The 17,809-nt window shown below is 53.5% G+C and overlaps 1 protein-coding gene and 1 pseudogene across 1 annotated transcript; both read right to left on the bottom strand.

Moving 5' to 3' along the window:
* Positions 1-4: 4 nt before the first annotated feature.
* Positions 5-2,075, bottom strand: LOC119890917 (annotated as a pseudogene).
* A 1,343-nt stretch (positions 2,076-3,418) lies between these two features.
* LOC119890916 (protein TALPID3-like) lies at positions 3,419-15,398 on the bottom strand. The gene is made up of 9 exons (XM_038702329.1): positions 14,832-15,398; positions 11,367-11,461; positions 11,158-11,227; positions 10,899-10,968; positions 10,442-10,673; positions 7,172-7,242; positions 5,715-5,799; positions 5,512-5,635; positions 3,419-3,498 (listed from the first exon to the last, which is right to left on the bottom strand). The coding sequence occupies exons 1-9, from the start codon at positions 15,163-15,165 to the stop codon at positions 3,419-3,421; spliced, it is 1,161 nt and encodes a 386-aa protein (XP_038558257.1). The 5' UTR covers positions 15,166-15,398.
* Positions 15,399-17,809: the final 2,411 nt, after the last annotated feature.

Raw genomic sequence — 17,809 nt, 5'->3', positions numbered from 1 at the left:
CCTCCTCCTCCTCCTCAGGGTCCCGCTCCTTCTTCACCTTCACGTCTCCGGCCAGGATGGTCGCTATCTCCCCTGCATGAAGGCCCAGGGCACGTTGGAGCCGACCAGGGCACTTTCCCCGCTGGGGCAGTACACCTCCCCGGAGGCCCCCTGGGCCTTGATGCTCTCTCTGGAGCAGGGGAAGCAGAACTTGTGTCCGGGGACGGCGGACACTGAACGAAGTGCGTGTCCTCTAAGCGTTCGTGGCAGATGGTGCAGCACAGCGGCCCGCTGTTGGCCATGGGGGAGTCGGGCACGTTCTGCGCGTGCGCCTGGTCCATGCCACCGGCGGACTGCGACGCGGCGGAGAGTCCGAGGTCTCCGTTGCGGGACGAGAGGCGCCTCTGCCCGGACGCGGAGGCGGGCGACACCGGGCTGCCGGCGTTGTGTCTGGAGGAGGTGGTGGAGTGGACCGAGTCCCTGTCCTTGTTGGGGGAGTGCGCGTTCGCGAGCGTGTCCGCCACGGACATGAGCGCGGCCATCGGGGACTGTCCGTTCTGCGGAGGAGCGCAGGAGTCCGGGGGGTGGCGCGGCCGGAGGGGGGGCCGGAGTGTCCCGGACCGAGAGGAGGCGGCGGCCCGGTGAAGGAGCTCGCCGCCATGGAGAGTTTGAGGGCTTCGGTCTGGCTGTTGATCCACTGCTGCCTCTGCTGCTCCTCCGTCAGCTTCAGGTCCGCAGAGTCCGGCTCCGGGGAGGCTTTCCTCTTCCTCACGCCGGCCCTGGAGCTGCTGCCCCCGCTGCCTGAAGCCAGAGCCCGGCCCGGGAGCACCAGGGAGGTGGGCAGCAGCGGGAAGCTGCCGTCGACGTGGGGCTGCGGCAGCATGTCCCCCCCCACCCCCTCCTTAAAGAAGCGCAGGGACTCCGGTAACAGGTCCCCCAGCAGGCGCCAGTCCCCGGAGCCGTGCTTCTTCTCGTACTCCAGGTACTTGAACCCGGAGGACAGCCCTCTGCCGAAGTCCTTCATGCAGTCCTGGTACATCTGCTTGGCCACCCCCGAGGCGCTGGAGAACACGTTCCCGGAGCCGCTCGGGTACTCGATGAAGATCTTCAGCTCGTGCTCCATCCCGGGTTTGGACACGGCGTCGAAGGCGAACACCCGGCCCACCAGCCCGTGGTCCTTCTTGAAGCGGACGTCGAACGGGGTGGATCCGGACAGAGAGACCAGCGTGTCCCTCACCGTCTTCGGCTTGCTCGCCCACTCGTCCTGCCGGTTCCGGAGACTCTCGCTCAGCTCGGCCAGAACCTCCACGTTCCGCTGCTTCTCTTTCAGCTCCCGCTCCTGGTCCGTGCTGGACACCGAGGCGGGCCGCTTCCCTCGGGATCTGACAGCCCCCCCTGTCCGGGCAGGGAGACACCGAGAGGGTTGGTTCTGCTCGCCAACAGGGTCTGAGGCAGCAGGTTCGGAGGTACATTCATCTGTCCCGGTGCCGACACCAGCCCGCCGTGGATCCTGTTCCTCGAGTTCGGGCTCTGTCGGTTCAGCTCGGGCGGTCCGTCGTCCGGTTTGAACCCGTTCGGTCCGGCCAGTCCGTTGGGCAGCCTGCTGCTGCTGTGCCCGCTGTAGTCAAACCGAGCCCGGCTGTCTGCACCGAGCGAGTACCGGTCCAAACCGGGCTGCTGGGACTTCCCCGGTCCGTCCGCCTGGTGCTGGTGGTGGTTCAGCTGCCCCATCGGCTCCTTCCCGGTCATTAAAGCCGCCTGGCTCTTCGCCACGGCGGGCTGCGGAGGTGGAGGCGGTCCGCCGGCGGGAGACCGGGCCTCCTGGAAGCTGTGAGCCCGCTTCAGGTGGCGGGCTGTCTCGATGACGAACTCGATCCGGTCCGCGCCCTCGTAGTTGACGCAGCCGCGGCACACAGGCTCGGTGAAGTCCCAGATCATGGCCCAGGGCATGCGGGGCAGGGCACAGATAACACGACTGTCTGCGGGACGAGGAGACCTGCGGGGCGGACATCATGCCCGGATCCGTCCCTGCTGCTCCGGGAGCCGCGAGCAGAAAGAACCGGAGAGACAGACTGCAGACTCCGGTTATTGTTCCTGCTGGAGCTCCGTGTGCTGCAGAGGGGGGGGGCTGCGTTTCCCCCTCAAGCAGACAGCCGCTGAGGAATTTGGTTTCCCCCCCCCCCCCCTCAGGAATGCCACCTGGTAGAGTAAGTGACGTCACATTATGACGTCACAGCTGCAGGAGAGAAACAAACTGATGTGTGATCAGTTTCCAATCAGTCGTTTCCTGTGCAGCATGACGTCACAGCCAGGAACAAAGGCTCCTCAGCAAACAGGAGCCGGTCCAGGAGCCGGTCCAGGAGCCGGTCCAGGAGCCAGTCCAGGAGCCGGTCCAGGAGCCGGTCCACAAACAGAACACATGACTCACATCAGTCACAGTATTGATCTGATATCTGTCACTGATCCACGTGGAATCAGCTGATCATCCTGTTGCTTTCTCTCTGCATCTCTTCTTCACTCATCAGCTGCAGCTGGTGTGAGTGTTGCTAGGCAGCTTTCTCTCTCTCTCTGTGTGGAGCGAGCCTCGGTCGCCCGGCTCAGGACTCTTTGTGTCCTCACTGCGCTGGACAGAAAGGCGAGGAACGCCTGAGACTGATCCATCAGCCGATCGACAGGAAATAAGTCTGCAGCCGTTTTAAAGATCAGCTCCGCCGCAATGATGTCATGCTTCTGTTTGACACACACACACTGTCCAGGCAGGGTTAACTGGCACCACGCCACCCTGATGCATTCTGGGAACAATATGAAACCCAAGTTATCAAACCTCGAGCGAGTCGGCTGCTTGGCTCAGCGCCACACACGCACAGATCAGCGCCCCTGTGCCTCTGATGGAGACTGCGATGAGACTGTTGCCGTGGTAACGCGCCTGGTAACCGTTCTGTGAGGAGGAAAGCTGCAGCCTCGTTTACTGGCTCGTTACCAGCTGAGGGACCGGACTCGTGGTTTAGGGTGATAACGGGGACCAGATGAGCTCTGCAGGTTCTGCAGCTCTGTGTGACTGAAGCGAGGTGTTATTTCCGCTTCCTGTTTCCTGTCGCGGTCAGTTTGTGATCAACAGGAAACCTGCTCCTGAGATATTAACGAAAACTGAGAGCAAGCAGAGAACTACGACTCCCAGGGTGCACTTCACCACCAAACAGCCAGTCACAGAGCTTCACATTAAGGCCAGATTTTACATCTGCACATTTCATGAATTCAGCCCTGGCGCCGTGTTCCCATCACGCTGCGCCACCAGCTGACCTCAGCAGCGCTGTGACACGCACGCCGCCGGCCGCCTCCCTTCCCGCGCCTCCTTCGGTGCTGTGGTTTGTTTGTGTGTGTAACTGTCACGCTCAAACGCCCACTCCCCCCTCACCTCACCTGGTTTGCTGGGCAGTTGTCATAGCAACTGGGTACGTCTCCTCGTGGCGGCGGCTGTGGTTGCCGAGGAGCTTTGCTGCTGGTTGCTAAGGACATCTGCTGATGGAGAGAGAAAGCAGAGTCAGATCAGCAACACCTGGACAGATGACTACAAACACATCACTTAGAGGTGAAGGGGTTAAAGGTCAAAGGTCACAGTTCTGTAGGTCAATCCGCTCTGATGTGTTCAGGGGCCCCTTTGAAACTAGAGCCACTTCCTCTGGTCAGAGTCGCCCGAGCGTTTAAATAATCAATCCAATAAAAATAGAGTCAAATAATAAACACAGCGGCCGACCTTCAGATGACCTTCAGGAAGCAGGAAGTGACACGTTTATCAAACATCAACCGGCTCAGTTATTGATTTCTGTTCTTTAAAAGTTAAATCTGACGTTCACCAACACAGACGCTGTGAAGAGAATCCAAACTTTAGATCGACCATCAGAGAGAACGTGATCAGACTGTTGATCGCTTACTGATCAATAAGATTAATAAACAGCTGATCGAAAGGATCACTTATTAATTACTGTCAGTCCAGCAGGCTTTATTACCTGCTACCTCTCTGCTGATTGGCTGCTGATGGCGCTCAGCGTGGCGGACCCTGCGCCGTGTCTACAACCTCCTTAAAGTCTTGAAATGATTGGTTCATGTGGACCGCTCCAGAGTCCGCTATGGGAAGCAGCCCGACCCGTCTCAAGCGGTCTTGGTATGGTTGTGCGGTCCACAGATCCGGTGTGAGAGCACCCTTAAACTCCCGCTGGATCAGGTGGACCCGGTCCAGGGGACAGTAAGACTCCCAGGTGTCCACAGAGACAGGAAGCAGCACCTGTATCAGGTTCTGTAAAGTGAACTGATGAGTCATCAGGTCCACACCTCTCTCTGTGAAGGCCTGATCCTGCTGCCACCTGCTGGTCACAGCGCCTCATCGCCTCTGAGGTCTGTGATGAGGCGCTTTACTGGAACGCAGTTCCGTCTTTAGAAACATATCCCGGTTAGTTTTTACCCAAACATGATCCTGAACACGAAGCTCCCGTCATCGACGTGCGGACAGAGAGCCTCTAAGCTCCGCGGTCCTTCCTCATAACACAGAGACTCTGGACATGAAGGCAGCGGTCAGGCTGCAGTCTTCAATAACTGGACAGAGTAAACCATATTCTTTGGAAATGGACCTCAAGAATGGCTGAAAAAAGATTTAATGACCAGTAAATGTCTCTCTCAGGAAAGCCCAACACCGACCGGACTTTATCTTCATGACCCAGTAAGTGTTCTGGATTAAAAAGATCTCCCCCCGTCTCTACAGAGATGTTCGTTTTGGTTTGTTTCCTCTGTGTTTCTATCCGTTCTTCTGACAACAATATGAATAACAGGTTTTGGATTACATTGTACAGAAACACGAGACCGCTGCTGAACACCAATAAAATAAGAATTACAATAAATAAATAAAAAGTGATCAGTGATCCGTCCTGGCGTTTTAGCAGGCTGGAGATGACGGGACTGTCTGAGTGAGGATGACTGTGGTGCAGCTCAAACACAGTGTTGCATTATTTGCTGCTGACGGTCTGAATGAGCCAGATTGTATTAATGTAACAGACGTCAGTTTGAACAATCAGTGACAGGCTGACCTGCTGGGTGGGACCGTGGCGATCGCAGGTCTGACCTGCTGGGTGGGACCGTGGCGATCGCAGGTCTGACCTGCTGGGTGGGACCGTGGCGATCGCAGGTCTGACCTGCTGGGTGGGACCGTGGCGATCGCAGGTCTGACCTGCTGGGTGGGACCGTGGCGATCGCAGGTCTGACCTGCTGGATTCATGTTTTCACCTTCATTTATTATAATATATTTATATTTAGTCCCGCCAGGTTCCCGCTTAAATCCAGCCTTCCTGTTTAAACTGACTGGAGGAGAATTCTTCTCTTTGTCATTCATTAAGGAAACTCTGGCTCCCCCGGTCCCCCTGACCCGGTCCCTCTGACCCGGTCCCTCTGACCCGGTCCCTCTGACCCGTCCCCCTCCAAAGGACTTCTTCCAGCTGCCCTGGACTTTAACCTTCGTTGGAAAGTCACAAAGTGTGTGTTTACCTGCAGCGTCCAGGTGAGTGACCTGCAGACGGGGCGGCTGACCTGAAGCCGTGAGGTCAGAGGTCGCAGGCGCCACAGGGGCGTGGCCCGCCGCTATCCTGAGGGCCGACTCCAGCAGCTGGCTCTGATTGGAGGAGAGGAGAGCCAATGAGCAGTCAGCGAGCAGAGCCAGGTGTGCAGCAGCTGAGCAGGTGAGTGTTTACCTGCAGCTGCAGCTGTTGGCTGTGCAGCGTCTCCAGGTGATGCAGCGTCTGCTGACTCAGGCTCCGCCCCCTGTCCCCGCCCTCCCTAACGACAGAGCAGACAGTGATGTCACAGTGATGTCACAGTGTGTGGTGTTCTTGTGTCTCTGTGAGGATCAGTGTGTTTCTTTTCTTCTCACACAGAAAATAACTCAAGTGAACTAAAACGCATCAGTAAAGTCAGGTGGGGACATCCTGCCCTCTCATTGGTCAGATCGGGCAGGAGAGTCAACACAGGAAGTCCTGAAGAAGGTCCCGGCCAGACTCTTCTGTCCGGTCTGCTTGAGTTATTCTCTGTGTCCAGCTCGGACCACAGATACAGATACAGGTAGCTGGAGAGGTGCAAGTTCCCCTCCTGGGCACTGCCGAAGGAGGCCCCCCAGCCTCCAGGGGTCCTTGAGGGGTTTCCAGGGGAACCATTTCTTTTCACCTCAGTAACAGAAAGACAGAACGTCATGGTTTCCTGTCAGACGGCCTAATGTGTGCCAGTTCAGGGGTCGTTGATGTGAAACAGTTTGAGGACCACTTCCTCTGTTCCAGGACCAGTACAGATCTGGATTTCCACGTGTTCTCAGGTCAGAGCTGCACCTCGCAGACAGAACACAGACTCAGTCCAGTTAGAACGGCTTCATGAAACTAAGCTCTAAAACTAAATGAGAAAAAGACAGAAGTTTAATTATCTGGCAGCCAAACCCAACTGAGGACTTAGTGAAATCTCAGGGCCTCTGAGGGCCCCCCTCTGCTAGGAAGGTACTGCAGGGGTCATCTCTGACTCATTCTGCTGTTTCCATCTGAGGACAGAACTGGAATCCTCGTCAGGACGTCGGCTCAGACTGAATACTGTTTGTAGTCTGGCAGCTGTCACTCATCATCAGGTCTGCAGCTTGTTCAGGATGCAGCTGATTGGTTGTTGACTGGTACCAGGAGGAGGGACCACGTCTCCCAGATGCTGGCCTCTCTTCACCGGATCACAGAGTCCAGATCGAGGTGCAGATTTTAAATCCTTACATGTTCTGGCTCCGTCTTTACTCTCTGCTCTAACGTCTGATCGCTCTTCCCTCAGATCATCAAACCTTCAATCGTCTCAGATGAAAACAGAAGGCGATCGTATCGTTCAGCGGCCCCGAGGCGTCCCTTAGTCATCAGATCGTCCCCTTAAAAGTCTCGTCTTCAATCGCATTTGGTGTTTGAGTCTGTTTGTTGAACTTCTATCTTTTGTTGTGTCATGAATTAATTAGCCTGTCTGTTTTTTTATTTATTACTTTATTAAACTCTGTTTGTTTTAAATGGTGCTTTATGAAGAAAGTTGACTATTAAACCCATCAGGCTGCGGCCTCACTGCTCTGCCTGGCCTGCAGCGCCCCCCGGTGGGCAGCTGTGTTCCTGCACCTGTTTTACACACTTGACGACATGTTTACCTGCCAGCCTGCAGCAGCTCCTGCACACCTGCAGCCAGGTGAGACACACGAGCCTCCATCTCTGACTGAGCCTGCACACACACACACACACACACACACACACACACACACACACACACACACAACACAAAGACACACACACACACACACACACACACACAGACACACACAGACACACACAGACACAGACACACAGACACACACACACCACACAGACACAACACACACAGACACACACACACACAGACACACACACACACAGACACACAGACACACACACACGACACACACACAGACACACACACACACACACACACACAGACACACAGACACAAAGACACACACACACACACACACACACAGACACACACACACACACACACACACACACACACACGACACAGACACAGACACACACACACAGACAGACACACACAGACACACACACACAGACACACACAGACACACACACACGACACACACACACACAGACAGACCACAACAGACACACACACACAGACACACACAGACAGACACACAGACAGACACACAGACACACACACACAGACAGACACACACAGACACAGACAGACACACACACAGACACACAGACAGACACACAGACACACACACACACAGACAGACACACACAGACACAGACAGACACACACAGACAGACACACAGACAGACACACAGACACACACAGACAGACCACAGACACACAGACACAGACACAGACAGACAGACACACAGAGACAGACACACACACACAGACAGAACACACAGACAGACACACAGACAGACACACAGACACACACAGACAGACACACAGACACACACACACACAGACACAGACAGACACACAGACAGACACACAGACACACCACACACACACAGACACACACAGACAGACACACACAGACACACACACAGACACACAGACAGACACACAGACACACACACAGACATACACACACACACAGACACACACACAGACAGACACACAGACATACAGACACACACACACAGACAGACACACACAGACATACAGACACACACACACAGACACACACACACACAGACACACACACACACACACAGACACACACACACAGACACACAGCACACACACACAGACACACACAGACCACACACAGACACACAGACACACACACACAGCACACACACACAGAGGGGAAGAACAGACTAAATCACTGCGTTCTGTCAGAGTCACAGATTCAGTGTTTTTCTATCAGCTGGTGACACAGAGAGCAGCAGAGTCAGTACTGCAGTAACCAGTACCCTGTCAGTACCCTGTCAGTACCCTGTCAGTACCCTGTCAGTACTGCAGTAACCAGTACCCTGTCAGTACCCTGTCAGTACTGCAGTAACCAGTACCCTGTCAGTACCCTGTCAGTACCCTGTCAGTACTGCAGTAACCAGTACTGCAGTAACCAGTACCCTGTCAGTACCCTGTCAGTACCCTGTCAGTACTGCAGTAACCAGTACTGCAGTAACCAGTACCCTGTCAGTACCCTGTCAGTACTGCAGTAACCAGTACTGCAGTAACCAGTACCCTGTCAGTACTGCAGTAACCAGTACCCTGTCAGTACCCTGTCAGTACTGCAGTAACCAGTACCCTGTCAGTACCCTGTCAGTACTGCAGTAACCAGTACCCTGTCATTACCCTGTCAGTACTGCAGTAACCAGTACTGCAGTAACCAGTACCCTGTCAGTACCCTGTCAGTACTGCAGTAACCAGTACTGCAGTAACCAGTACCCTGTCAGTACCCTGTCAGTACTGCAGTAACCAGTACCCTGTCAGTACCCTGTCAGTAACCAGTACTGCAGTAGCCAGTACCCTGTCAGTACCCTGTCAGTACTGCAGTAACCAGTACTGCAGTAACCAGTACCCTGTCAGTACCCTGTCAGTACTGCAGTAACCAGTACTGCAGTAACCAGTACCCTGTCAGTACTCTGTCAGTACCCTGTCAGTACTGCAGTAACCAGTACCCTGTCAGTACCCTGTCAGTACTGCAGTAACCAGTACTGCAGTAACCAGTACCCTGTCAGTAACCAGTACTGCAGTAGCCAGTACCCTGTCAGTACTGCAGTAACCAGTACTCTGTCAGTACCCTGTCAGTACCCTGTCAGTGCCCTGTCAGTGCCCTGTCAGTACCCTGTCAGTGCCCTGTCAGTGCCCTGTCAGTACTGCAGTAACCAGTACCCTGTCAGTACCCTGTCAGTACTGCAGTAACCAGTACCCTGTCAGTACCCTGTCAGTACCCTGTCAGTAACCAGTACTGCAGTAACCAGTACCCTGTCAGTACTCTGTCAGTACCCTGTCAGTACTGCAGTAACCAGTACCCTGTCAGTACTCTGTCAGTACCCTGTCAGTACTGCAGTAACCAGTACCCTGTCATTACCCTGTCAGTACTGCAGTAACCAGTACTGCAGTAACCAGTACCCTGTCAGTACTCTGTCAGTACTGCAGTAACCAGTACTGCAGTAACCAGTACCCTGTCAGTACCCTGTCAGTAACCAGTACTGCAGTAGCCAGTACCCTGTCAGTACTGCAGTAACCAGTACTCTGTCAGTACCCTGTCAGTACTGCAGTAACCAGTACTGCAGTAACCAGTACCCTGTCAGTACCCTGTCAGTACTGCAGTAACCAGTACCCTGTCAGTACTCTGTCAGTACTCTGTCAGTGCCCTGTCAGTGCCCTGTCAGTACTGCAGTAACCAGTACCCTGTCAGTACCCTGTCAGTACTGCAGTAACCAGTACTCTGTCAGTACCCTGTCAGTACTCTGTCAGTACTCTGTCAGGGCCCTGTCAGTACTGCAGTAACCAGTACCCTGTCAGTACCCTGTCAGTACTGCAGTAACCAGTACCCTGTCAGTACCCTGTCAGTACTGCAGTAACCAGTACTCTGTCAGTACTGCAGTAACCAGTACCCTGTCAGTACCCTGTCAGTAACCAGTACTGCAGTAACCAGTACCCTGTCAGTACTCTGTCAGTACCCTGTCAGTACTGCAGTAACCAGTACCCTGTCAGTACTCTGTCAGTACCATGTCAGTACTGCAGTAGGCAGTACCCTGTCAGTACCCTGTCAGTACTGCAGTAACCAGTACTGCAGTAACCAGTACCCTGTCAGTACCCTGTCAGTACCCTGTCAGTACTGCAGTAACCAGTACTGCAGTAACCAGTACCCTGTCAGTACTCTGTCAGTACCCTGTCAGTACTGCAGTAACTCCTGTTCCAGATATACCTTGATGAGAGGAGCAGCAGCGGTTACAGCTGCAGCTGCAGCAGCTGCTGCGGCGTTGGTGGCGTCTCCAGGGCAACCAGAGGACGGCCCCACCTGCGTCTGGACATCCGTCACACCCAGTGCATCCTGGGAGCTGGGCGTGGGACCTGAAGCATCCTGAGAGCTGGTCCGGAGCGGCCCCGGGTCCAACAGCTGCACTCTGACCTCCCTCCTGTGGGGGGCGCTGTGAGAGCTGAGCAGCAGAGAGAACATGACAGCAGGTGAACACGCGGGCAGTGAAGGCGCCGCACGAGGCGTTCAGGTGCTCCGTGTTAAAGTAGCAGCAGCTCAGTGACGCTCTGTGAAGCTTCAGGATCAATAAACAAAGTTAAACGATGGATCAGACCGCTCTCTATTAGAGAAAAGACATTTAGGGAAAAGACTTTTCCCTAAATGTCAGACAGGAAGCTGTTCTCACCGTTGTTTCAGAGCGGCGAGCACGACTCCTCGACCTCCTGCAGCAAAGCGTGACGTCAGAAGGTCGTGACCTGAGGGCGATGATGTAAGCGAGGGGGGGTCAGACTTTAGTTTCAGAAAATGATTTAACGTCAGTTTCTAAAACTAATCAAGTCAATACGAATCAGTAACAACCACATATTTAATCTGAGTGATGTCACTGGCCCGCCGCTGTGTCTGTCCGACAGTGACGGATTATTGAGGGATTATTGAGCTCTCACCAGGCTGCCGGTCGCTCGGTGCTCCAGCCGAGAGCTTCCTGTCTGGGCTCCACTCGGCTGCAGGAGGCTGCTGGAGGAGAAAACAGAAAGAGTCAAACCCTCAGGACTACCTTTATTCTGCCGCTGCTCAACGTCATCAAACTGCGTGTGATGCTGCAGGTCAGGTGCCACCGAGTCCACACGTCAAGGTAAAGAAGAAGAAGACTCACTCTTCCTGCGGGCGCTCTGTTCTCTTTGGTCGGTCCAGCAGGTCCAGCAGGTCCAGCAGGTCCAGCAGGTCCCGGGTTCTTCAGTGTCCGTGTGTCTGCAAACATTTTACCATTTGTTTAAGTCCACTTCAAAGAAATATCCAAGGGACACAAATATTAAAAGGTGCAGTCAAATAAAACCCAGCGGGACTGATGGAGCAGCAGCTACATATAAATATCTAAATACTGTTATGGGCTTAGATATTTGTAGATACTCGTGCTGACATACACATAAATATAGAATATCAGTTTGAGTCACCACACCTGTATCTCAGGTCACCTGTGGCTCAGGTCACCTGTGGCTCAGGTCACCTGTGGTTCAGGTCACCTGTATCTCAGGTCACCTGTATCTCAGGTCACCTGTAACTCAGGTCACCTGTAACTCAGGTCACCTGTAACTCAGGTCACCTGTGGCTCAGGTCACCTGTAACTCAGGTCACCTGTGGCTCAGGTCACCTGTAACTCAGGTCACCTGTAACTCAGGTCACCTGTAACTCAGGTCACCTGTGGCTCAGGTCACCTGTAACTCAGGTCACCTGTATCTCAGGTCACCTGTAACTCAGGTCACCTGTAGCTCAGGTCACCTGTGGCTCAGGTCACCTGTAACTCAGGTCACCTGTAACTCAGGTCACCTGTATCTCAGGTCACCTGTAACTCAGGTCACCTGTAACTCAGGTCACCTGTGGCTCAGGTCACCTGTGGCTCAGGTCACCTGTATCTCAGGTCACCTGTAACTCAGGTCACCTGTAGCTCAGGTCACCTGTGGCTCAGGTCACCTGTAACTCAGGTCACCTGTAACTCAGGTCACCTGTATCTCAGGTCACCTGTAACTCAGGTCACCTGTAACTCAGGTCACCTGTAACTCAGGTCACCTGTGGCTCAGGTCACCTGTAACTCAGGTCACCTGTGGCTCAGGTCACCTGTAACTCAGGTCACCTGTATCTCAGGTCACCTGTAACTCAGGTCACCTGTAACTCAGGTCACCTGTGGCTCAGGTCACCTGTGGCTCAGGTCACCTGTGGCTCAGGTCACCTGTGGCTCAGGTCACCTGTAGCTCAGGTCACCTGTGGCTCAGGTCACCTGTATCTCAGGTCACCTGAGGCTCAGGTCACCTGAAGCTCAGGTCACCTGAGGCTCAGGTCACCTGTGGCTCAGGTCACCTGTAACTCAGGTCACCTGTGGCTCAGGTCACCTGTAACTCAGGTCACCTGTGGCTCAGGTCACCTGTGGCTCAGGTCACCTGTAACTCAGGTCACCTGTGGCTCAGGTCACCTGTGGCTCAGGTCACCTGTGGCTCAGGTCACCTGTGGCTCAGGTCACCTGTATCTCAGGTCACCTGTAACTCAGGTCACCTGTGGCTCAGGTCACCTGTGGCTCAGGTCACCTGTATCTCAGGTCACCTGTGGCTCAGGTCACCTGTATCTCAGGTCACCTGTAACTCAGGTCACCTGTGGCTCAGGTCACCTGTGGCTCAGGTCACCTGTGGCTCAGGTCACCTGTAACTCAGGTCACCTGTGGCTCAGGTCACCTGTGGCTCAGGTCACCTGTATCTCAGGTCACCTGTAACTCAGGTCACCTGTGGCTCAGGTCACCTGTGGCTCAGGTCACCTGTATCTCAGGTCACCTGTGGCTCAGGTCACCTGTAACTCAGGTCACCTGTGGCTCAGGTCACCTGTAGCTCAGGTCACCTGTGGCTCAGGTCACCTGTAGCTCAGGTCACCTGTAGCTCAGGTCACCTGTGGCTCAGGTCACCTGTAGCTCAGGTCACCTGTGGCTCAGGTCACCTGTGGCTCAGGTCACCTGTATCTCAGGTCACGTGTAGCTCAGGTCACCTGTATCTCAGGTCACCTGTGGCTCAGGTCACCTGTGGCTCAGGTCACCTGTGGCTCAGGTCACCTGTGGCTCAGGTCACCTGTGGCTCAGGTCACCTGTGGCTCAGGTCACCTGTAGCTCAGGTCACCTGTGGCTCAGTCTCAGGTCACCTGTAGCTCAGGTCACCTGTAGCTCAGTCTCAGGTCACCTGTAGCTCAGTCTCAGGTCACCTGTGGCTCAGGTCACCTGTAGCTCAGGTCACCTGTAGCTCAGTCTCAGGTCACCTGTAGCTCAGGTCACCTGTAGCTCAGTCTCAGGTCACCTGTAGCTCAGTCTCAGGTCACCTGTAGCTCAGGTCACCTGTAGCTCAGTCTCAGGTCACCTGTAGCTCAGGTCACCTGTAGCTCAGTCTCAGGTCACCTGTAGCTCAGGTCACCTGTAGCTCAGTCTCAGGTCACCTGTAGCTCAGGTCACCTGTAGCTCAGGTCACCTGTATCTCAGGTCACCTGTGGCTCAGGTCACCTGTGGCTCAGGTCACCTGTGGCTCAGGTCACCTGTGGCTCAGGTCACCTGTAGCTCAGGTCACCTGTGGCTCAGGTCACCTGTATCTCAGGTCACCTGTGGCTCAGGTCACCTGTAGCTCAGGTCACCTGTAGCTCAGGTCACCTGTGGCTCAGGTCACCTGTAGCTCAGGTCACCTGTGGCTCAGGTCACCTGTAGCTCAGGTCACCTGTGGCTCAGGTCACCTGTGGCTCAGGTCACCTGTGGCTCAGGTCACCTGTATCTCAGGTCACCTGTGGCTCAGGTCACCTGTAGCTCAGGTCACCTGTGGCTCAGGTCACCTGTATCTCAGGTCACCTGTAGCTCAGGTCACCTGTGGCTCAGGTCACCTGTATCTCAGGTCACCTGTGGCTCAGGTCACCTGTGGCTCAGGTCACCTGTGGCTCAGGTCACCTGTGGCTCAGGTCACCTGTAGCTCAGGTCACCTGTAGCTCAGGTCACCTGTATCTCAGGTCACCTGTGGCTCAGGTCACCTGTGGCTCAGGTCACCTGTGGCTCAGGTCACCTGTGGCTCAGGTCACCTGTATCTCAGGTCACCTGTGGCTCAGGTCACCTGTAGCTCAGGTCACCTGTGGCTCAGGTCACCTGTGGCTCAGGTCACCTGTATCTCAGGTCACCTGTGGCTCAGGTCACCTGTATCTCAGGTCACCTGTAGCTCAGGTCACCTGTAGCTCAGGTCACCTGTAGCTCAGGTCACCTGTGGCTCAGGTCACCTGTATCTCAGGTCACCTGTGGCTCAGGTCACCTGTGGCTCAGGTCACCTGTAGCTCAGGTCACCTGTGGCTCAGGTCACCTGTGGCTCAGGTCACCTGTGGCTCAGGTCACCTGTAGCTCAGGTCACCTGTGGCTCAGGTCACCTGTGGCTCAGGTCACCTGTATCTCAGGTCACCTGTAGCTCAGGTCACCTGTGGCTCAGGTCACCTGTGGCTCAGGTCACCTGTGGCTCAGGTCACCTGTAGCTCAGGTCACCTGTGGCTCAGGTCACCTGTGGCTCAGGTCACCTGTGGCTCAGGTCACCTGTAGCTCAGGTCACCTGTGGCTCAGGTCACCTACCGGAGCTCTTACCGGGCTCAGGGCGCGCTGCTGCCCGCAGACGGAGCCCCTTGTCCGGCTTGTGTCGGGGCTTCGGCTGTTGCGTCTCTGTCCCGGAGCTCTGCGGCCTCTGTTCGGCCACAGGACGCTGGTTCGGAGGTTCCGGCAGCTTCTGGACGGTTATCTGGACCGATCCGGGTCCTGGTCCGGCTTCAGGTCTCCGACCCGAAAGGAGAGCCCGAGTGGAGCGGATTAAAACGTCCCCGGTGTCCGAGCTGCAGGAGGACTGATCCGGACTGGGTTCAGCGGATGAACCCGGCGGCCTGTCGGACCCGGATCCCGGCTGAGGCCGCATTCTGGCGGTTCTGTTGATCCGGTTCTGATAAAGTCCTTTTATTGACTGTTAGCTAGCTGTTAGCCGCGTGCTAAGCTCAGCTGGTTTAAACTTCCCGCTCCTGCTTCATCCGGGTCCTCGGACGGACCGTTCAACCCTCAGAGTCCCTGAAGAAACTGAAGTTCACCGAGTTTAAAACCGGATCAGGACAGAAGCCAGACCCGAACTCACAGGGACACAAACTAACAGCGTTAAACACACAACAGCAACTGTTGCTGACAACAAAACTACACTTCCGGCTTCCGCCTCCGAGCGGAGATGCTAAAGACGGCAGGAGGTCTCACTCCGACCCGGAACTCAGAGCGAGGTTCAGAGAAACTACATTTACTGAATCACCTACACAAGATATGATGTTTAGTTATAAATTACACTCCAACAGTTTAAACAGCTGAACTACAGTCATTTCTTTGGCAACAACTTTGATGGTTTTAGAGATTTTTCTCCTCTGAATGATTTTAATATCTGTGATGTTTATTAGTAACGTTGATCTTTGGACTGCTGGTTCTGAAGGAGACTCTTTGGGCTCTGCAGAATCTGTACAAACCACTGATCCAGGACCATCAGCTGCAGTCTGAGTTCAGAATGAGCAACATCCTGCTGCACTTTTGTTTTTTTTCAGCCTTTATTTGAGATTGCAATGTTTACAAAAGTATAAAAATATTTGCAACATAGCGGACATCAGAAGACCATTCCGGTTCAATAACTGATCTACCAACACAACATTCCATGAAGAGAGATGTGTTTATATAAATGTCCGCCTGACAGACATTTTAACAGGTCAGAACAACCTCATGCCACCAGCTTTGATAACACATGAAGAAGTCAAACATTCCTAATGGAGGTTTCTATATAATCGTTTCAGCCAATTTAATTTAAAGGTATAAAAATCCCGAAAGTTAAACGTCTCCTGCAAGAAAATCTGTAATACACATCACTTTACTGCTTTAATACTCACATAGGATACTTTTACTTAAGTAACACTGTCAATGTGGTACTTTTACTTGTAACAGAGTACTTTTACAGTGTGGTATTAGTACTTTTACTAAAGTAAAGGGTCTGAATACTTCGTCCACCACTGGTGAAACTAAGAAAGGAGGAACACACACGAGGTTCAAGGTTTGAATCAGTTTACGTTAAACTGTATTTGGGTTTTAAGACACCAACAGTATGAAGACTGTTTCAAGTACAATTTAAAATGGTTGCACAGCTGCTCCCACTGGACAACTAACAGAGGTCTCAGTTAATCAAAATATCACTCAGACTACGAACGACGAAGCTGGCTGCCCTGCTGATGCAGCAGCGGACAGGAAGTTCTTCTGAATTCACAAACAGGCGAACTGGAGTCGAGACTTCTGGAAGAACAGGAGCATCAAGTCAGGGCTGCATTTTCACATGGCACAGGTGTGGATGCTGGAACAGTCCACACTTTTCAATATTATGAGAAATGATATATTTGAAGAGTTTTGGAAAGTTTCTATTGAGAAAAGATGCAGGAAGCTGAACAAGGCTGGGATGAAAGGTGGAGAAGTCAAAGTACATAATATCTGCTAATAAGAAAACTGAATGTGGGGGTTTCTTTTTGGATGAACAAGCAACTGACTGTTCAACGTTTGGTTTTGGCTGTTTGAGTTGTATTTTGTGTGTTTTTCTAGCTGCCTCTGTTTCTCTCGGTCCTTACTGGTTTATGTCTTTGATCTTTAGCTCTTAGTCCTGCGTTTCAGTCCTGTGCCGTTAGTTTTAGTTTTTACTTCTAGTTCCTTGTCTGGATTATTTGAGTTTAGTCTGCTCTGCGTCTGTTAGGATCCCTGAGGTATAGTTGGTCGTGTTTGTCTGTTTACGTGGGGTTCTGTTATTGTCTGAAGTTACTTTCTTGTCTGCTATTTTGAAACTGTCTGTTCCCCCAGGTGTCCCTCTGCCTGCCTCGTTACGTTGACCCCAGTCTCCCGTGTAGCTCCCGCCCCGCTCGTTACCCCCGGGTACAAATGTTTCTGTAGATTGGCTGTGCGGTCACTGTTCGTGTTCCCCGGTCTCTTCAGTGTCGTCTTACTATTTCCAGCTCGTCTTCCTGACAGTCTCTTGGTGTTTTGGATTTTTGTTTCGTTACTCATTTGGATTTTTCTGGACTCAGTCTGTAAGTGTGCTCGCGTTTTGTTTGTAAAATAAAGCTCTTTTTAACTTTACCTCCAACCTGCTCGACCCACACTGCCGTCACAGAGAGGGTGAAAGAGTTGTGCGCTTCGATGAGCAGATAAATCATGTAGACAACTAATGATCTGGTTGGTTGTTATGTGTCAGCAGCTGAAACACATTTAAAAAGGTTGGAAGTGATGCAGGCTGAGGCCCTGACACCGTGTCGTGGGGCCCTTCATCCAACTCCAGTCCCGGCTTCACTGGTAGAGACACCATATCAGTTCGACGGGAGAAACCGGCGTCAGGCAAAAGGAGGAAGGAACGTTTGATGTTTAACATCAGTAAAAAGGAGGAGCTGGGACTGAGGGAGGCGGGGGGCCCGCAGGGTACTGGTCAGTCGTACCTCCGTGGATGCTGCCCATGCCAGAATGTGATGGCCAACATAAAACATCATGAACGCGCTGACTGAAGTCCC

The sequence above is a fragment of the Micropterus salmoides genome, unplaced genomic scaffold (assembly GCF_014851395.1).
Source record: "Micropterus salmoides isolate LMB-PRFRI ecotype aquatic unplaced genomic scaffold, ASM1485139v1 Ms_hic_scaffold_622, whole genome shotgun sequence".
Taxonomy (NCBI): Eukaryota; Metazoa; Chordata; class Actinopteri; order Centrarchiformes; family Centrarchidae; genus Micropterus; species Micropterus salmoides.
Note: the sequence above shows the minus strand (reverse complement) of the source record. Positions and strands in the feature narration are given on the sequence as shown.